The 20,014-nt window shown below is 32.2% G+C and overlaps 1 protein-coding gene across 3 annotated transcripts in view; it reads left to right on the top strand.

Moving 5' to 3' along the window:
- LOC107165210 (uncharacterized) overlaps window positions 1–18,246 on the top strand; it is a 116,003-nt gene extending 97,757 nt beyond the window's left edge. For all 3 annotated transcript variants that reach the window (XM_015513345.2, XM_015513346.2, XM_015513347.2), the window contains 3 exons: window positions 12,662–12,874; window positions 12,954–14,674; window positions 15,359–18,246. In XM_015513345.2, coding sequence (XP_015368831.1) covers window positions 12,662–12,874; window positions 12,954–14,674; window positions 15,359–16,675 — 3,251 coding nt within the window. In that variant the 3' untranslated portion in view covers window positions 16,676–18,246. The remainder of the gene's footprint in view (window positions 1–12,661; window positions 12,875–12,953; window positions 14,675–15,358) is intronic.
- Window positions 18,247–20,014: the final 1,768 nt, after the last annotated feature.

Genomic DNA, 20,014 nt, shown 5'->3' with positions numbered 1-20,014 from the left:
TTGTTATGTTTTTCGTTGCACAAAACAGAGACGTACTAAAACTAATTGTATACCTACTTTAAAATGTATTACTATTTTTTATTCATGATACATGATTGTTAATATTAAAATGTGTTATGATCAATTTCGAATATTGGGTTATTGTTTAAAACAAATATTCATAATTAAATAATTAAATAATTTCGGTATTATTTTTTAGGATTTTCAAGATGTTTAAACGTTTAGCAAAAATATCATTAAATAATATTATTATTTTTTATCAAAAATCCTTTTTAAAATTAGAGTTACCTTATTGGAGCACTATGTTTAAAATATTACTCAAAAAAATATAATACTTAAGATTTGATTATTAACATTCTAATAATAATTATAAAACTTATGCATCCCTAATAATATTAAATACTTTAATATTTATTATACGTTTGGCTATAAGATCAGAATATATAACGGATTTAAGCCATAAAAAATAATGAATTTTGTTAATATGTTAAGTACACTTAAATTTCTATGTTTACAAAAGGTCTTAAATTATTATTTATCATTTTATTGTTTATTTTATAAACACGGATTTTTATATATATATATTATTAATCAGTTGGTAGCTATTTGTTTGAGCTACTTGCTCACAAGAGTCATCGTCACTGGCTTATACTTTCTTATTAAAATTATATTTTTATATTTTGCAATGGCGATACATACTTCATTATTCAGTTACGCATACTTGAATATTGTACAATAATTGCTTACGTATCATTTTTTCTTATAATGACAATGATTAAACTATTTTGATTAATCGGTGTACATTATAATGATTAAGGCTGAATCAACCAGTTAAAATACCATTCAAATTGAACCTATCGTTAGCCAATCAAATTTCAGGCCCCTGAACTTATTTTTTCGCTGGCTCTAATAAAACAAAAACTTCCAATAAAATATAATCCATTTTAAGCGACACGAGTTTTTCATGTATGATTTTTACTTTATATATTTTATACCATAAAATATTATTCAATATAATAAAAAATTTCAATTTTTCAAAAATTACGAATTAATTTCAACGGGCCTTTCATATATTATATTCTAGTCCTTGTGTTCCAGGACCAACAGCTGGTTGAATTTGTTTTCGACTAAAACCATTTTCCCTTCCCTTTTCAGCTGATTCACTTTTCGACCAAAACAAAAATTTAAATTAATAAAATAATGATATACAATTTTTGTCAATAACTATTAAGTTTTATATTAATATAAAAACAATGTCAATATTATATAGGCAATTTAAAATTTAAAATAATTTTATATATTTCATTTTATAATATTTTATGCCACTTATAATTTTAATAATTTTTTATAGGTATAACATAAAGTAAATAATATTTGTCATTATTTAACAACAATTTTATACCTATTAGCTTATATTTTTTAAATGTACCTATATTAAAATTATACATACTATTGACAAACATTTTATGTTATTATTTTATTTGTTTGTGTTAATATGTCACAATATGTATAAAACTATTATAAAAATATAAAAGAATAGTAATATATAGAATCTATAGATATTATTATATTTTAAATAATTTTCTACATTTAATTTTAAATTTATTATATACATTTTTGTTTTGGTCGAAAAGTGAATCGGCCGAAAAGGAAAGGGCACGTTTTTGGTCGAAAACGGCCATGTCCCCAACAACTGCTTCCTTTTCATGGACGCCTAATCTATCATAATAGTTTCTACACGAATTATTTATCATTTTATTGTTTATTTAAGTTTATTTAAGAAGCACGGATTTATATATATACGTATATATTTTATCAATTTAATCTTATAAGTATCTGTTCATGTAAGTTGCATTACCTTAACCTTTCACGTTCAAATATTTTTTAATTTGGCAATATCGGTACCTACCTAATTGCTCAGTTACATGTACTCACACTATCATAATTTATTACTTACGTATCATTTTTCTCATCACGACAATGATTAATCTCTTTTGATTCCTACATCATAATTATTAGTGCTGAACCAACGAATTAAAAAAACGTTTCAAGTAATAATTACACCGTAATGGTTTCCAAACAAATTAACACAATACTCACGTCTGTCAAAATCATATTTTCGAGCGCAAATTAACATAAAATTCAGCACTTTTTTCTTTTTATATTTTACTCGCAATAAATTATTATTTAACATCTCACATACTGCAGTACTACAAAATTAGAGTTGCACATTTTTGGTAGACATTTTCAATCATAAAAATGTTCAACGAGTTTCATCAGTTATCTAAGTAGCTTAACTGACGGATGTCTTGCGTTTAAGTTGTATAACGGTGGTATATTACTATGGGTACCTATTTAATGGCATAGTGTGTGATTGATATGTAAACCACACACACCGTAGTTACGTTACGCCGTTCTAAACTTTTGAGTGATTCCTATATAGTAGCGAGGAATTACAATATAGATCTTAAGCGAAACTATCAACAGTTTATGTTCACGCCAGTGCACCTATTTATTACGGATAAGTATAATAATAATGTACAAAGCGAATGTCTTTTTTGGATGTGAATCCTCGCCTGTCGTCGTCGATCAAAACGACGTCATTTGCAATGGCAATTACGCCGAAACGTTCACCAACACATCATCGTTATGTACGTGACTATTTCATTAAAATGTTACGCTCAATAAATACTAATACCTATAGGTAGTAAGATTGATCACTCCGTCGATTATACGCGTTCTCTCATCGTCTCTCGTCCAATATGGCTTGGTCTTGGTGAGTGCACTTAGGATTTTATTTGTATAGTTTTTTTTTTTTTTTTTGTATTCCGTTGCACAAACGCACACTTATATGGTAATCGAGAAAAAATAACGTACAAGAGGCGTATAACTTTATGACGACAGCTACCTCTTACCTCTTAGATCAGGTTCTTATTATAGAGGAACGTAGTCGAAGGTGGGTGTTCAATCAATAGAGTCAAAACGTCGCAATTATTCAGAAAACCACGGATGTGAGTACTTAAATATTGTTTGGATCCCCTCTGATTAAAATATAAAACCCACTCTCTTGCTAATGTCGATGTCACCTACTACTAAATTAAAGTATACGCGATGACACCTAATCAAGTTTTCGATCGTAATTTTTTTTTTTTTTTTCAAAGTTTATTAAGGCTTCAACAACACAGGTTTTAAGCCTACTTTAGTTAAAATTTATACAAGAAAAAGAAAAAGAAAGGAAAAAATATATATATATATATATATGTATACATTAAATTTTGGAATACATTTTACTACATTATTATAGTTACTATTTACAATGGGTATTTAGTGTTTATATTATGGAAAAATGTACTGATTGCAGCTGTGTTTTCATCTTTGAAGGCTTGATAGAGTGATGCTGGATTTTGGAGTATCTTGCGCGCTTCAGTGAATTTGGGGCAGATGACTACGATATGTTCAATTGATAGAGTTACGTTGCAAGTGATCGTAATTTTATTTGTTGCCAGTTTGTAGATTTTTCAATATTGCATCCTAAGATTAATATAAAAAAATCGACTGCTTCTACTTTAAGTAACATAAAAATATTAGCAGCATAATATAACATATAATATAAATGCATATCTGGATTAGACCGAGGATAAATAATTAATTATATTTTAGACACAAACACTTGTTCAAATATAAACATTAAACTTGAATTATAAGTTAGTCATAATTTATCTTCAAAATTCAGAGTACAGTAAAATATAATTAAATAAACGTTGACAATATGCGTTCTCTTGTCTCCCGTTCAATATAAGCCATAGAACTAATAAAATATATCTTTGGTTTTTAAAATTTGAATATATGAAACGAAATTCTAAGCTGTTTTACTACGTCTGAAAATAGCATAACATATCTTCGTCAAAAAAAAACGCAGCTTTGAATTTGCTATTTGATTAAAAAATAGTTATGCTAGGTATGCAGAATCACGTTTAAATAAAAATATTAAACCTGCTCATTCGGTCGTTTATTTTTGTTTGTAAAATGAATTATTGTTACTCGAGACTGTGCAATTAGTGTAATAATATGCATCCGTACGCACAAATGTACGATAATGATAAAAAACATATTTTATTTTGGTACTTAAACCGTCGTGCTACGTAGACAGATTAAAAACAATTTTTGTGTTTCATTGAGTTGTAGTTCGTTAATAATATTATTATAAGAGAACACCACAGCTGTATGTGTCGTCTCCGTCTTATTAGTGCGTAACATAGCAAATTTTACGCTCAGCAGATCATATTTAGCTATATTAGTTTAAAATTTAAAGTGAATTGACCTCTTATAAAAACTAAAGGTAACATTATTATTTAGGGCTTCTCTTAGGTTTTTTATTATATTTTAATTTTAAAGCGAGTTATGAGTATTTTATAAGATGTATAAATAATTTACAATTTTAAAATACTCATAACTCACTATAAAATTAAAATATAATGAGAAGCCCTAAATAATGGTATTACCTTTAATTTTAATAAGAGGTTAATTCACTCTAAATTTTAAACTAACGTAGGTAAACTTGATCTGTTGAGTGTAAAATTTGTTATGATACGCATTCGTAAGACGAGAAGGAGACAACACATGCTGGTGTGCGTCCTCTTAACGTTTCGATTTTGTTTGAGACACATCTTACAACACAACATTATTTTGATCAGAAAATTATACCAAATAATATTATAATAATAATAATAATAATAATAATAATAATATGCCTAATAATATGTAGGTCATTAAATACATATACCGTCGTTTGGGAGTAAAATCTCGCGGGAGTGTTTGAAATAACAATAATAAAGTTCGAGGGCACGGTTTATAATTTGTTGACACATTGACTCTACTTGAACACAATATAAACACAGATTGCGGTTGGGTCCGTGAAAATGCTATGCACATGATGCTCTTCGGCTAGGAAAAGTTTGAATAATTATGTTTATAGTAATTTTGAATTCACAATGAATAATCTAAATGTGTGATCACACAGTTGGACAAATTATAATAATAAACTCCGGTAACAATTTACTCTCTCTATCCGTGTTATCGTCGATTGGAGACGAAAAATAGATCAAACTTCGATCAATCGTGGATCATTCTAAAGTGCACAACAATAACGGTGGCTTAGGGTCAACCAGCTAAAGATTCGTAAAATAACGATCGATTTTTGTGCTCACACTATCATAAAGGTGGTAAAGTGTATAACATATACCCATTATAATATACTTATATTTTAACGCCATTATTATTGTTATCGTCATCATTATCCTCACCATTGCTATTATGATCGGTGTATTACATTTATAGTCGTTACCACAGATTTCGATCATTTAGCGTTTTTTTGTAATGGCGGTTAGTCACAACAATGGTATTATAGGTATATCACTATCCGCGTGTGAGATTTTGCTCTAGTACACGATCATCATCATCATCATCATTATCATCGTGTCAGAGTCGGAATCGGAATCGGAGTCGGAGTCATAGTCGTCATCGTCGAGTCTCTCAGGTCTAATTATCCACCGATGTCATTGGCGGATCTAGGTCAGAGGTCGGGTTCGTGCGATCTTTTTTTCCTTCTCCCAACCCGCGACGCACTCGTAAACCTCATCATCGGGCTGATCCACCTCACTCATTGTGCGCCAGATCGAACGTGAATATTTCGTTTTAAACGATAAATATGTATGGCGGTTGGTAAAGGTGTATTGTTAAAAACCACAGTTATGCGATTTAAAAAATACAGTGAAATTTTTAATACATGCGTGAGATGAGAACGAGATGAAGTCTAAGTCTCTCACGAGCACATTTTCCGAATAATGCTTGCGTGGTACTCACACACCCTTGAGCATCGGACCTCATGCATACGTCATGGTTTTGATACACTTTAACAGATAGTGTTAAATAATTATAACAATATAATTTAGGTCAGGGAAAACGATTTCGGTTCACGGTCACGTAAAGTTTAGGCACCTCTGTATTTATGCGATTATCAACATCATTATCGTCATTCACACTGCCTCTGTAATAATGATTCTATTATATTTCTTCTATTCAATTTGTTCACTTACTAGACACTCCGACACAATGTTTTGTATTAAATTTTTTTCATTTCTAACCTCCGTGTTTTCAACAGATTACTCGGGTGTGGGAGTTTTCGAGAAATTACTGCAGCCATATAACGATTTTTCTTTTTTTTCAATTGCTGTCGCTCACCATCGTCTGATTTAAATAACGATCAACAAACGCAATATTATTCAATAAAAAATGGAACGTTTTAGTTACCTATCTGTTTTATCGTTGAATTGTTTGCATATTCAAAACGTATCAAATATTATTATAATTCGAAATTTCTATAAAATCTGTACACTTAGAAGTCCAAAAAAGATTTTTAGGGTCTTGGAGAGAGTCTGATTTTGAGGTTATTGATGAAACTGAATCATTAGATGAATACAATATCATGAACTATGGACCCTATATTTTTTATTTGCGACAGGCCACCGCATAATTCGAACTGTCTTTGAGCCATACTTGGGTGTATTTTTAGCATATTATTATAATATAAACTAGATGCCAACGCAATTACTATATCTGACAAGATATTATAGAATATATTAAAATTTTTAAAGTGTTCGACTATAGATTACACAGCTGTGGCGTTATTTTGAAAATCGCAGCTGTATGACTGTCACGATTTTTCAACGTAGTCGTTGCGGATCGATCCGTCGACTAATTTAAATATCAATCTGTGTACAAAAAAATCGAGTGGTGGTTGGAATTATTCAATATAAATTATACATTATATTGTATCAGAGTATTCAGGGCCAGCTCGATGAATATCGGGTCTGCGTGAAATGCATTTGCTTGGTCTATTTAGTGAATGTTATAGGTGTTACTTTGGGGTGTTAGAGACAGTCCGATTTTAAGCTTACTGATGAATCTAAATCATTAGACAAGTAGGCACATCATAAACTATGGAAAAAATGTAGACAAATTATAATACGAAACCAAATGTAAAAATTCTAAATTTCTACTAAATATCTGCACTTAGATGTCAAAACAATTACACTCCGACATTATAATATAAAATAAAATATATTTCTTTTTCATGTTTGACTAGACCAGAGGTCTTCAAACTTTGTTTCGGTGCGCCAAATCTGTGATACGCTTTGGCATCACAGGCCAACATGTGTTCGATAGAGACAGAAAGTTAACGAAATTAAATATTAAATACAGTAATTTTTAGTAGGTAATAAATGAGTGCATTAAATATATTTTAAAATATAAATTGTCTCGCGAATCTTAGATTAGTGACCTCTAAACTAGTTTATTCACGTGTGTAAGTTTTTGAGAACTGTAGACACATGATTGTCGTGATTTTTCCATTTAACTTTACTACCTATCACTGTCTACTAATTCCGTTACTTAACATCACTGTAGTTGATTGGATCAATTAGTCATCAAATTTAAAAAAAAAAACGTTATGTGTACATAAATGCTTCATGGTCAATTTTACACAATATATAATATTATATGCACTGTGTTTTATCGGTGCATTGTTGGCATATTTTTTATGTAGGTAATATTATACTACTAAATCTACTGATTAAATTATTAGAAGTTCATTTTACACTATCAAAGTTGATGAAGTTTTAATGTGTTTTACATGTTTTCAGTAAAGTTAATTGCAACGCCCACCTGATGCTAAATTAATTTTAAGTACTCAGAAAACAAAAATCGTTATTTCATATTTATTCGGGCTTTTGTGTTCTATGTACGGTCGCAGCAAGTTTATTTTTATTTTTTAAGTGCAAACTATTCTAATAATATTAGGGCGGTCTGAGAACTTTTTCCATTAATTTGGAAATATGCATATATTATATTTCTTTTGTAAGACGAAAATTAAATTCTTATTTTCTTCCAAAGATGTTATAAATGTACGTACATTATTAGAATTTTCTTCGTTATTGTTTTCTTAAACATACATATCATAATACTGTTAAATTTTTTATTTTATTTTCCAATGAATTGTTTACAAAAAGAAATATTTAAATAAAATTACACTTACTTTTCAATAAGATAACATTTAGTATGTACAATTAGTCTTAAAACGTATTAGTGGTTTTTGAGAAATTATTTACCTCTAATCATAATCATTTTTTATTTATTTGTTTTCCGTTTAAAACTAAAACTTGATCTTTAACGTTATTTTTTCCCATCAGTGTTTATTTTAGTTCGATGTTATTTTGTACCATCTGTTAAGAAAACTTCAATATCGCGTAATATTTCAACTACTGAAATAATTTTCATAATAATTTTCACCATATTCTTGAAACCCAGCTGTGAGTTATTAAAAAAAACAAATTAACTCGAGGCGATAGCTTAAAAGATTTAATTGACATATTTTGTCCTTCTGTCAATAATTGTAATTATAACTCAAAATTTTTGAATGGTTATATTTGTTGAACTAAATAAATAAAAGTTAAATTGTACTCTATTCAATCAGTATCTCACAATCGTATCGATTCTACGATGCCCTTTGCTTCGATCGGCGTACAGTGAAAAATTGTGAAATAATTTGTGCTCAATCTTTAATCACTTTATTCCGGGTCGGTCACAACTTCACAAGAACGAAAGAATGAATAAATTATCCAAAACATTAATATATTTTAATATCACACTTATCTTTATGTTGATTTCGAAGGATTGTTGGGAAACAATTGGGCACACATTTTCTGTGCTGAAAGTTTATTACGGCGCGTGAGAAAAGTTTTCAAATGAGTAAAATGTTGTCATCAGCTGTTGGATTTTTTCCCGCATAGCAATAAGGTCGTACACAGTTGTTGTGCTGTACACAAAAACGTATCTGTTGTAACCCGTGGACAAGTTTTGTGGTACCTACTGTTGGCAGCAGCAGCATCCTTCATCATATTTTGTCGTTCACAATATTCGGTGTCATTAAAATTTTTTTTCAATCACGACAAAAAATAAATATGGATATTCAACCCATGGCATTTGAATAAATTGAATTACATATTATCAGTAATATATAAGGAACTAAATCTGAATTTTTAACCATTTCAACAAATACATAAAAATTATAATTTTCAATCAAAAATCAACTTATAGTTAAATTATATTATATTTAATAAATTGTGTTTTTTAAATGAACCGTTCGTGACCGAGTGCGTTAATAATAATGGTCTGTACTTTGACATAGAGTTTTTCATGCTTATTTCCATCTTCAGCGTAATATAATAGAAATATATTATTAATATTATGTATTGACCACCGTTAAAAAAGGCCAGATAAAACTTTTGAACTTGAAAAATTTGTTCATCCACTAACAGTATACATTTATAAAGCTGAAAATAGTTTTTAGTTTTTTTATGTTTTTTTTCGTATCTACATCTGGATGATGACTTATCTTATTTTATATACTTTACCGAGTGTACCTACATAACTTTTAATGGGGACGCGTAAGCACTATCGTTTATCGTAATGGTCTATTTATAATATTGGTAACTCACACAGTAGATACCTTATCACTTATAATAATATATTTCTAACTGCAAAACTTTAATGAGTGTGTCTGATGCTCAAAAAATCTATAATCGATGGAAGACCAAGACTAAGTCATAATATCATGCAATAACACGTGGTGGCCAATCCACTATAGAAGTCTCAGATGATTTCAATTGGAAATGATATTTATCATGTACAAAGGATGAAACCACGTGAGAAAATATTGTGTTGTAATCTATTTATACTATCACCGATGTATCCAATGCTAATTGAATGTGTTGTGATTAGCTTGTTCTGATTGAGTTCCTTACTTCTAATCATCATTTACATAGGTAGTGAGATGAATGTGAAGAAGCTATATATTATTCTATTGTAGCTCGTCATGTTTTGGATATACAATATAAATTCTAAAAATGCAATTAGAAAACAATTTATAGAAGAAGAGGGGGCTTAACAAAATTTTAGAGGCAGGGCTATTGCCTCATTAAACTCTCCAATATTAACTCTCCAATCTACAACTATGGTTAGCGCTATCATGTTTCGTAATGACATATTTACAACAATATTGTAACTCACAGATTATCCAATTGCTCATAATAATAATTTGTCCACTTGTACAACTAATGTCCACTTGTTCAAAGCTCAAAAGGTCGGTTATCGATGAAAGACTAATACTAACTCTTAATGATAAGCCGTAAAACGTGGTTGACGATCTACGTTTAAACGGTTTTACGATTTCAATTTGAAAATAATTATCTTGAATAAAAAATGAAATTACTTTGTCTAAAAATACAAATATTGTATTATTATTAGTTATACATTTATTGTTTATTGTTTGTTTGTTTATTACGGAAATAAATTCCAATTACATTTTAAATAAATATGTAAGAGTTAAAATATATAAGTTACATTAGTAGCTACTTTGGGGAAAAAGAAGAGAGAAAAAAATTTGTGTCCATGTAACGGACCTTAATCGACTCTCCAGTATGGTTGAGTTAGCGAGTTGTCTATCCAGCCCACTCAACCCAGTCATGTGAAAAGCACAATATTGGGCAATGACACAGTTCGGAGTATGTTATCTCACGAGACCATGAACCATGGGCAAGATCGTGATATCAAAGTGCACACGTCGGTTATGTTCAGGCGCATGTATGGAGTATTGAATTCAAAATGAATTTATGAAGACAAAACATATTGTTAAGAATACTGACAACTGCAATAATGGACAACTAAACAACGGATGATAAGTTGGTGGGATTTTTTATTAGAAATCTCCTGCACGCCAATAAATTTTAAAATACACCAATTGCTGATAAAGTACTTAAAAAGTTTATACGTTTTCTAGTATTAAAAATTAAATGAATAATATATTTGAGTTAACTGTTTTTTTTTGTCTTTAAGTCTCTATTCTCGATTTTGAAATTCTTTTAAAATGAAATACAACATTTTCCATTTTTTTTTTAAACATATGGAACTATATATTATATGTTCTGATTTAACGATCTAAAATCAGTTAAATTTACTGACCAGTAGTCTTACTAGGCGATGAGAAATATCTTGACAAATAATTAATTTATACAGGTTCTAAGATTATGTATGATATTAAGTTACATGTTTAATGACTAATGCGTGTTATATGATATCTATGGTGTTCTATTGAAATGTATAGATCTTAATGACTAGAAAATTATTAATCATGTAAGTGCATCCACTCATTTTACATTTTCATTAATATGTAGTCTTTTACGTGTTAATAAATCACAATAATTCAGTAATGGCGTTGTATTGGTTGTCCTGATTACTAACACCTCAATATGAAATTGATTTATTATGCAATTTCAATTTATTATAGTAATTTCAGAAGTGATGAGCATTTTTATCTAAGATATTATTTTCTATTCTAATTTAGGAACTGTTATACGAGAAAATACTATAGTTATATATTAATTATTATATTGTGTTTATAATCTCGCTTTATTTGATGTGAAATAATAATTAAAAATTTTTTTTTTTACTTAAACAATAAGTTACATTCTAAAATTAATAACTTTATTGCACATAATAATGCAACTATCAAGAAAAATATTGATCTTCGCCGGGTATATTTAGTTTTCTTTATGAATTCTAGAGGTTAGATTAATTTTTATCGTTATTAAAGTAAATAAATCGTCCATTAGGTGATGCTTTTGGCATTTCATTTTTGATGTTTATTATAGTTAATATAATATATTAAAATAAATATAATCCATGGTCCCATGCATAAAGATAATAATACACATATTAAGTTTTATAAAAGCGTGCTAGTGCGAGTGGAAAGGATGAATTCTTCCGATCGATCCACAAACCGTAAATTTCGTGATTGTATTATATTGTTATCACCCCTGTCAACGTGTTACAATAATAAATTCCTATGGTCGGGTGCCATACGCTGACACATGCACACATAAATGATGCATACAAATACATATACATTCACACAAACGTATATAATAAACATATAAATATATATTCATAGCGTGTACATCGAGTTAATGACCATCTATTGTTTGAACGAAATAGTGCAAATAGTGTTCCATGTTATTTGAATCCACGAATAAACGATATTTTGTTTATTCGCCAAGCGTTTATCTATCATCAGTAATAATTTTATGACCTTTCCTCTGGACTCAGCTACTATCAATTTCTCACATCGTTCACTATACAAACCTACCTCTTTTTTGTAATAGACAGTTTCATTTGAAGCTATGGTGTTTATCTGAAATAATGAAGATTAAATCAATAAAGTTCGTTCATCCTTATTACAACTATATTGCGTTTTTCTCTAATTTAATTTGTATAAATTTACAAATTTGAAAATAATTCACTAGTTTGCTACGAACAAAATAGTCATGTTTTTTAGGCATTTATTAAATAAATGATGCGGTAAAGAACGCCGTAATGGGGAAACCTAATTCCCCCTTGTTTCGCGATGTAACCAGGAAAAAAAAAGATTATATTGTCGGGGGTATATTGTCATATTAAAAAAAAATTGTGTATATTCATAAAATACTTTTCATTAACTATGTTTACAGTAATTATTACAGTCATTGTTTAAAATATTTTATATTTTTAGTTTCAGTTTTTGGATTAGTCAATGGTGATTCATCACCGGGGCCCGTATATGTCAATCCAGATTTAATTTACGAAAAACCAGAACCTGTCGCTTCACAGGTAGTTTCACCAGATTCTCAAATCACTCAAACAGTATATGGATTTCTGGACTTCACTACAACAATTGGTAACACTGTTATGGTTTTCATGCCACAAAGTGCATCTACTTCACCAGGTGAATACTAAGCTATATATAAAAAAAAAAATGTAAATAATGATTATTGTATGTAAATAATATAAATAATGTTTATCAGGTACTACTACAACCGAAGAATCATTGACTACAGAAGGTATGACCACCACTATTGAAGAAAAGCCTATTACAAAGGAACAGCTGGAAACAGAGTCCATTGGAATTACTCCCAGTAAGCCAGTGAACCTACCAATTGATTCAAAAAATGAAGAAATAGTTATGACATCAAATGAGCCTAAAACCACCGCTGAAATAACTACCAAAGAACCGACGACCACTACTACAAAAGAACCACCAACTACGAAAAACGTGGTGAAAAAATCGGAACAAGAAAAAAAATCAACAGGAGCACCAGTGACGACAAAAAAAACAAATGCTAAACCGACAACGCCATCGCCTCTAAAACCAAAACTAGTTGGAAACGTAAATAAAGAACCAATGGTAAGCTCAAAGGTTATAGTTATGGCGGGTTCTAAAGTTTTAGAAAATATTCAAACCAAAGTAGAAGTCATTGAAGGAAGTACACCAGAACCATCAAAAGTGGTGGAAAAGGCGATTTACAGTAAAGTAGAAGTTATTTCTGGTGAACCAGTTGAAGAAGTGGCAGTGAACCATTTACAACCAACACCAGAATATGATTTTCTTTCACGACAACCTTCAGAAGTTGTGGACGAGACATTCAAAGTAATTGATTTGAAGCCTAGTCTATCCAGACACGTCCTCGTTCAGAAAAGTCGAGGGCCTGATGGAAAACTTAGAGCATTCAACTCAATAGCAAATTTCAACGTAGAAGAAGAACCTACGACAAATAAAGCACCGAAAAAAGTAGCTGTAAAAATATCCCCATCAGCTTCTGGTGTTCGAATTCTGAAAACAGCAGCACCGAAGCCCTCCTCCAGATCACCAAATGTTGAACCTACACCAGCTGCATCTGGATTGGACGACGAATCTCTAGAGTCGTTAGTGGGCTCACAACCAGGCTCGGTCTTGGTTCGACAATCCAGGAGGCCGGCTATTGGTGGAGGTTTTAATAAAAACAAGTACACGCCTACGCCAAAAAGTAAATCAAAAGAATTTGAAGATTATTCGACTACCGATGAAGAACAAAATGAATTCACCTCTGTTCAAAATGAACCTACAACTCCAAGTTATAGAAAAGGATCTAAATTCACCTCAAAAATAACTACTACAACACAGAGAGTTCCCAGCTTTAAACAAAACCGATTTAACAGACCAACCACCGCTGAACCAGAAGTGGAGTTGACTGAAGGATCAGCTACTCAAAGAAGGTTCCAGCCTAGTTCCAAGCGTTATGACAGTAACACCAATGCAGCGGTAGTGACACCAGCTAACCGTCGGGCTTTCAAAAAACACTTTCAACAACAAGAACAATCACCTCAGTCCAGCCCACAACCTATTCCGACAGCTCCATTGACGTTCAAATCTAAACTAATCCGACCAACTGGACGTTGGGAGTACAAGACATCTCCCAAACCTCGTGTAACCATTCGTCGTATCGATGAAAACCGACATGGACAGGAAAATGCTACCACACCACTGACACCACATTTCCCCGATGTACAAGTTGACAACGGAGACCAAGCGTTGGCTGGTTCAGGTTTATTACCAGCCTTACAACATGATGATGACAACGACGTTCTCGTTCAAGACGTAAGTCCGACTGCAAATGCTGAGACAATCCGGGTAGAAATCTCTACTCCAGCTGAATTCAAAGACATATACTACGAAATTGCCACGATCAAATCACCGTACTCATTCCAAGTAAAATATATAAATAATTTTATTTCATGAAATATTATGCCATTTTTTTGACATAATTTTATTTTTTATGTTTAACTAACCTACCAAGGTAAACTTATTTTTACAAATTATCATATTACAGAGAACGAGATATATTGATTTGAATATAGGAATAAAAAGTAGATTTACATTAAAAATAGATACCCAGTAATGAGTGGACACTGGACATAGTATCTCCAAGATAAAATTGTTTCTTAAATATTTTATTTCAACATTTTAAAGCAGGAAGTTAAGGCATTTTTTTCGAAAATTACAACAGAATCGATACAATGTGGCTTAAATTTATATGTCAAAATTACTTATTAAAACTTAGAAACTTAGTAAACGACAAAATTAACACTTTTATTTAAATTTTAAACAAAACAATTTAAAAAATAATTATAATATTAATAAATGTAAAAAAAATTATGTAATTATAATACTTAAAATATAATTTATTTTCATAAATTTATATCAACATTTTATTGAGTTACAAAAATACGCCAAAATTTACTATCTGTTAAAGATAAAACCACTAAAGGTTAGAAATTAAAAATGTGTTTACCAAAATTGACCACATGAGTAAATAATAATGAATTTTTAATAATATCATAATATAATTTTACGCAGTCGTTTTAATGCTTATGATATTCCATTTTCTCGCAGGTGGGTTCAGTGAAGAATACCAGGTTCATAACCGTCACGTCAACAATCCAAAAGAGTCTGGTGGAGCAGACCGACAGTCCATCGCCAGCCAGAGTGGAACCACTGTCTGAGAATATACTGGCCAGCCAGGCACCCAACTTGTACGGCCGTGAGCAGCCACTCGATTCCAGCCTGGCCACTCTGCCACCGATCTCCTTGTCTCCGGACCAGGCCACACCACCGCTGGAAACTATGACCGAGAGCTTCAGCACCACCGAGCTAATGCTCAAAACACATATCTTGCCAGTGGTCCGCGGAACAGACACCAGCAGTGTGACGCTGGTCCAGTCATACAAGGTGACCAGACTGGTGACCGCGGTCAAGACGCTGCCGCCGATGGAGGTTTACCAGTTCGTGCCCAGCAAGACACTTAACGAGTTCAACACCAGGCTGGACGAGGCCGGGTCAGAGCTGCACCTGGAACTCGAGTATGGGGACAACGGCAACCACGACGATGAGCACCCGAGTGCAGCCAAGGCGTTCCTGGACAGCCTGGACCTATCCAACGTGGGATCTTCGTTTGATCTGTCACAAATGGACAAAGCCAATGGTCCACGATCAAAGAAAGCTCACCGAATGGCGTCGGCGTCAGGCAATTCATCTTCCACCGAACACCCATCAAATCAATACCAACAGCAGCAGCAGCAGCAGCAAGCGCCCACCATGAGCCCCGAACAGCTCCAGCAGTTGGCCCTGTACCGGTTACTGAACCCGAATGCACCGATACCAGCTCCGGTTATAACCACCTCCCGACCGGTGTTGCGGTACGAGACCGTGTTCGAGACACACGCTCTGCCCGTGGTAAACGGCGGCACCACGTACTATACTACCTTGTCTCGACCCGTGGGTACGGTGACCAGAACCGATTATGAGATGGTCACCACCACGTTGGCCATACCGCAACCTCAATCACTACCATTCCAACCACCACAGCTCCAACCCACTCCGTTGTTCCAGTTCCAGCAGACTCCCTTGTTCCCGCCACAGCTTCAGCAACAGCAACAGCAACAGTTTCCAGTTCAACCTACGCTTTTCCCCGCCCAGCCATCGTTCGCCATCACTTCTACGCCCGTTATCACCCAATCGATGGTCACGCAGACCGACAGCAAGGTGTTGAAGCTAACATTTGGTGCGAAGACCGCCTACACTACTATCTACTCCAGCTCGGTAGTGCCCACCCAGGTTACGTCATACGTGACCCAGTCTGTGGCCGTCCAACCAACCGTCGCCCAGTTCCCCAACTTCATACCGTACGGTGGTTACCCATTCTTGGGTTAGATATCACTCCACCGTCACCTACGTGCCATTGTATATTATTACCCGAAGAGCAGCGACCGGACATCCGAATGATGGCCACCAATCGTCGTGACTTGTACATAACTACATTATTATTATTTTTTTCGTTTCCAAAAATCGCTCAAATGTCGTGAAATCGTCTGGTGGGAGCATTAATTAATATTATTATTATTATGCGTATCGCGTTGTACATAATATTTTTATTATATTATTATACTTTTATTCACCCTTCTAATCTATTATAAATATAACGGTTGGAAGACGCAACCTACTCTTGATACACGCAATAATATTATGACGTGTATAAATATTGTTTGGTTTCGTCTGACATCTTGTTACGATTGTTTATATTTCTTTTATTTTTCGACTATTTTACATATCGTCGGAACCTTGTTTGTAATACCATTTGCGCGACTGACACTGTAGTGAAAGAAAAATAGAAAAATAATAGAAAATGAACTGTAATCGTTGCACTTTCGACGATCACCTACAGTAGATTTCCGATCCCGTCGTTGAATTGTGTAGGGTCCCATGAAAAAAAATAAATATAAAACGAAACAAAACTATTTTCATCAAACATCCGGTTTAAACAATATTTGTTAAAGGAATAAAATTATGAATGAATTTGTACAAGAATGAGACAAATCTAAAAACCTGTAGGTAGGTATAGGAAATATGACATACCTTGAAAATTTCTTGTTTTTTGATTTTTTGTTGAAAACCCTGATAACTCTGAGATATTATTAAAATTAATGAAACCTGAGTTTTGGTCAGAACACAAGATAGCTCCATAAATTAAAATTGGCATCGACCCTTTTGAATATTATATCATCGCACGCGTTTCTTTCACCTCATCGATGATTACCTCCAGTGAGTTTTTGCGCATTTGGTATAGGTTAAGCTAACCCTGCGTGAGCTGAATCTCATAATATTATATTCAAGTGCTACGTATATATTATATAACAATAACAAACAAAAAAGTCTACGATTATTAGCACTATTATTACAGTTCGTCATAAACGGTTTCCACCGTATTCTTGTGCGCATGGTTGTGTCTATACACTAGCTGGTTCATTTATCACCCTACTGAAATAAAACTTTGAAAGTCAGCCAAAAGTTTGTGGTGTATCTTTTCTCCCTCTGCTTCATTCACTTTGCTCCTGGCCCTCACCGTTTTTTGTCTGGGTGTTAAATAACAAATCCGGATGCCGGTTATGATTAATCGCTTTTTCCTGATAGAAAATAATTTCCGAAAAGAGAGGACGGTGCCAAATACAAAGAGGTCAAAAAAACAATTTTGATTAGGATTAGACTATTATTATTATTATCATTACTATAGAACATAGTGAAATTATGTTTTAATCATAAATTAAATTTTAGTGTAATTATGTTTATAATATTATAATGTATTATTGTATTATTATGTTTATTTTTATACTATAATGTGTAACTAATGTTTTTTTTTTTTATGTATAAGATAAATATTATTTAGTAATAAAATATGTGTACAGTTTAATCGAAAATATGTAATTATAATAATATTATTGTTCTTATATAGTTTGTCACTCAATTACTGCGTACCTGAAAAAATATCAATCTCAATATTGCAAATCGCAAACACTTTAACTCGCTTTCTAAGTAGTAGGCAGGTATAATATCGATAGCAAACTTTATTCGTTTTTTTTTTTTTTTAGTTGATTTTAGCGTATCGTAACGTTAAGTTACTTATTCGTATGATTTGCAATAATATGACGTGTAGGCATGTATAATAATAATGTGCACTAACCCAGTTGGCACGAATAACCCAGTTTGATTCGCTTTCGATTTCGATTTCTTCGCAGTGGAATAAAATCCTTGAACGGAGTCAACACCACGCCGACTTATTCCTCGGGCGCGTCGTGATTGTCGACGCGTAACCACGACCTTGATCTCGGTTACTCGCGCAATACCGGTAGCTATTAGGCATTTCTGGTACAGGGTATTAAAATAATATTAAATATGCGTGTACTTATGATATTACGATCGATGTCGATTAGCAGTGTTTATAAATACTTGTTAAAACCGAAATCTACGCACAGCTGAACACAGCCGACGAGTATTATAATAAAATTATAAACTTTATTTCGTGACCGCCCACGGGTGCACAGGGCCGACGCAATAATATTATTATTTTATATTTATATGATTATTACTATAAAAAACACCAAACGAATACACGAGTCTATTTTCCGTAGCCGCCCCTTCACGAAGTCACGCGCTATATTATTTGAATCGTTTTCGCGGCTTCGTCGAGCTATCACTTTAATTTTCTTTCGACGATTGTCTTCCTTCCCTACCGTTCCGCTGACGCTGATTTCCGGGAATCCTTGAACTTTGGTTATTCGTGTGCGTGTGTATAAATAAAATATATTGGCGCCCGCACAACTCGTATATCAAGCGGCCGCGAAACTGCTGGGCGGACGTCTCGTGTGGCGTATCATATACTTCTGCAGCTGGCCACAAACTTGTGATATACCTTCGGGACGCAACACTATAACTATATTATAGATAGCGACTATAGTTATTTACAACAATACGTATATACAGGGTGTTTAGCACTAGAAAATGTTTTAACACCAATATGAATATACACTACTTACATTCAGCGAAAATATCCAATACGAGTACTGCATTTATTCAAACCCAAAACTATTTATTTCATAAAAAAGACTTTGGTGTACCTACCATTCTTGTGTATGCTAAATATATATATATATATATATATATATATATATTATGGACCTTCCATCTATCAAATAATGATAAAGACAAAACCACCTATTCTATATAGTTCAAAATACATTTGAGATAAAAATAATTATTTAGCTACATTTTGGACTTTCAGTCTTCCACGTTTCTGTAGACTTCTAGGTATCTACCACCAGTGGTAAAATAAAATACAACATAGATTCTTTATCCTGTTGTTTTTGCGTTCTAATTATTTGTTCTTAATTGAATGGTCATACATTTTCACGTAATATCATGTAGTCTTCTGTTTACCACCAGTGGTACGTATACCACTGTTAGTGAGCTGCTAAGATATAATATAACTGAGCCTGAGTGCGTAAAATAATTGTTAAAAATTCCTAAAATGTGTCACAGCCTGCATATTTGTTGTGTATATAATGTATATACTATATACCTACTTTAATTATGCTTCGATTTTAAACTTAACTTTTTTTTTTCTATAAATTTCAATAAAATTTTATTTGTTAGGTAAAAAATCTTAAAAATTGAATACATTGTTAAAATGCTGGTTGAAACATATAAGTTTAGTGTGTT

This window comes from Diuraphis noxia, unplaced genomic scaffold (genome assembly GCF_037042655.1).
Source record: "Diuraphis noxia isolate RWA-SAM2 unplaced genomic scaffold, SU_Dnox_SAM2 contig0003, whole genome shotgun sequence".
Taxonomy (NCBI): domain Eukaryota; kingdom Metazoa; phylum Arthropoda; class Insecta; order Hemiptera; family Aphididae; genus Diuraphis; species Diuraphis noxia.
The sequence above is the reverse complement of the archived record's forward strand: the minus strand, read 5'-3'. Positions and strand labels throughout refer to the sequence as shown.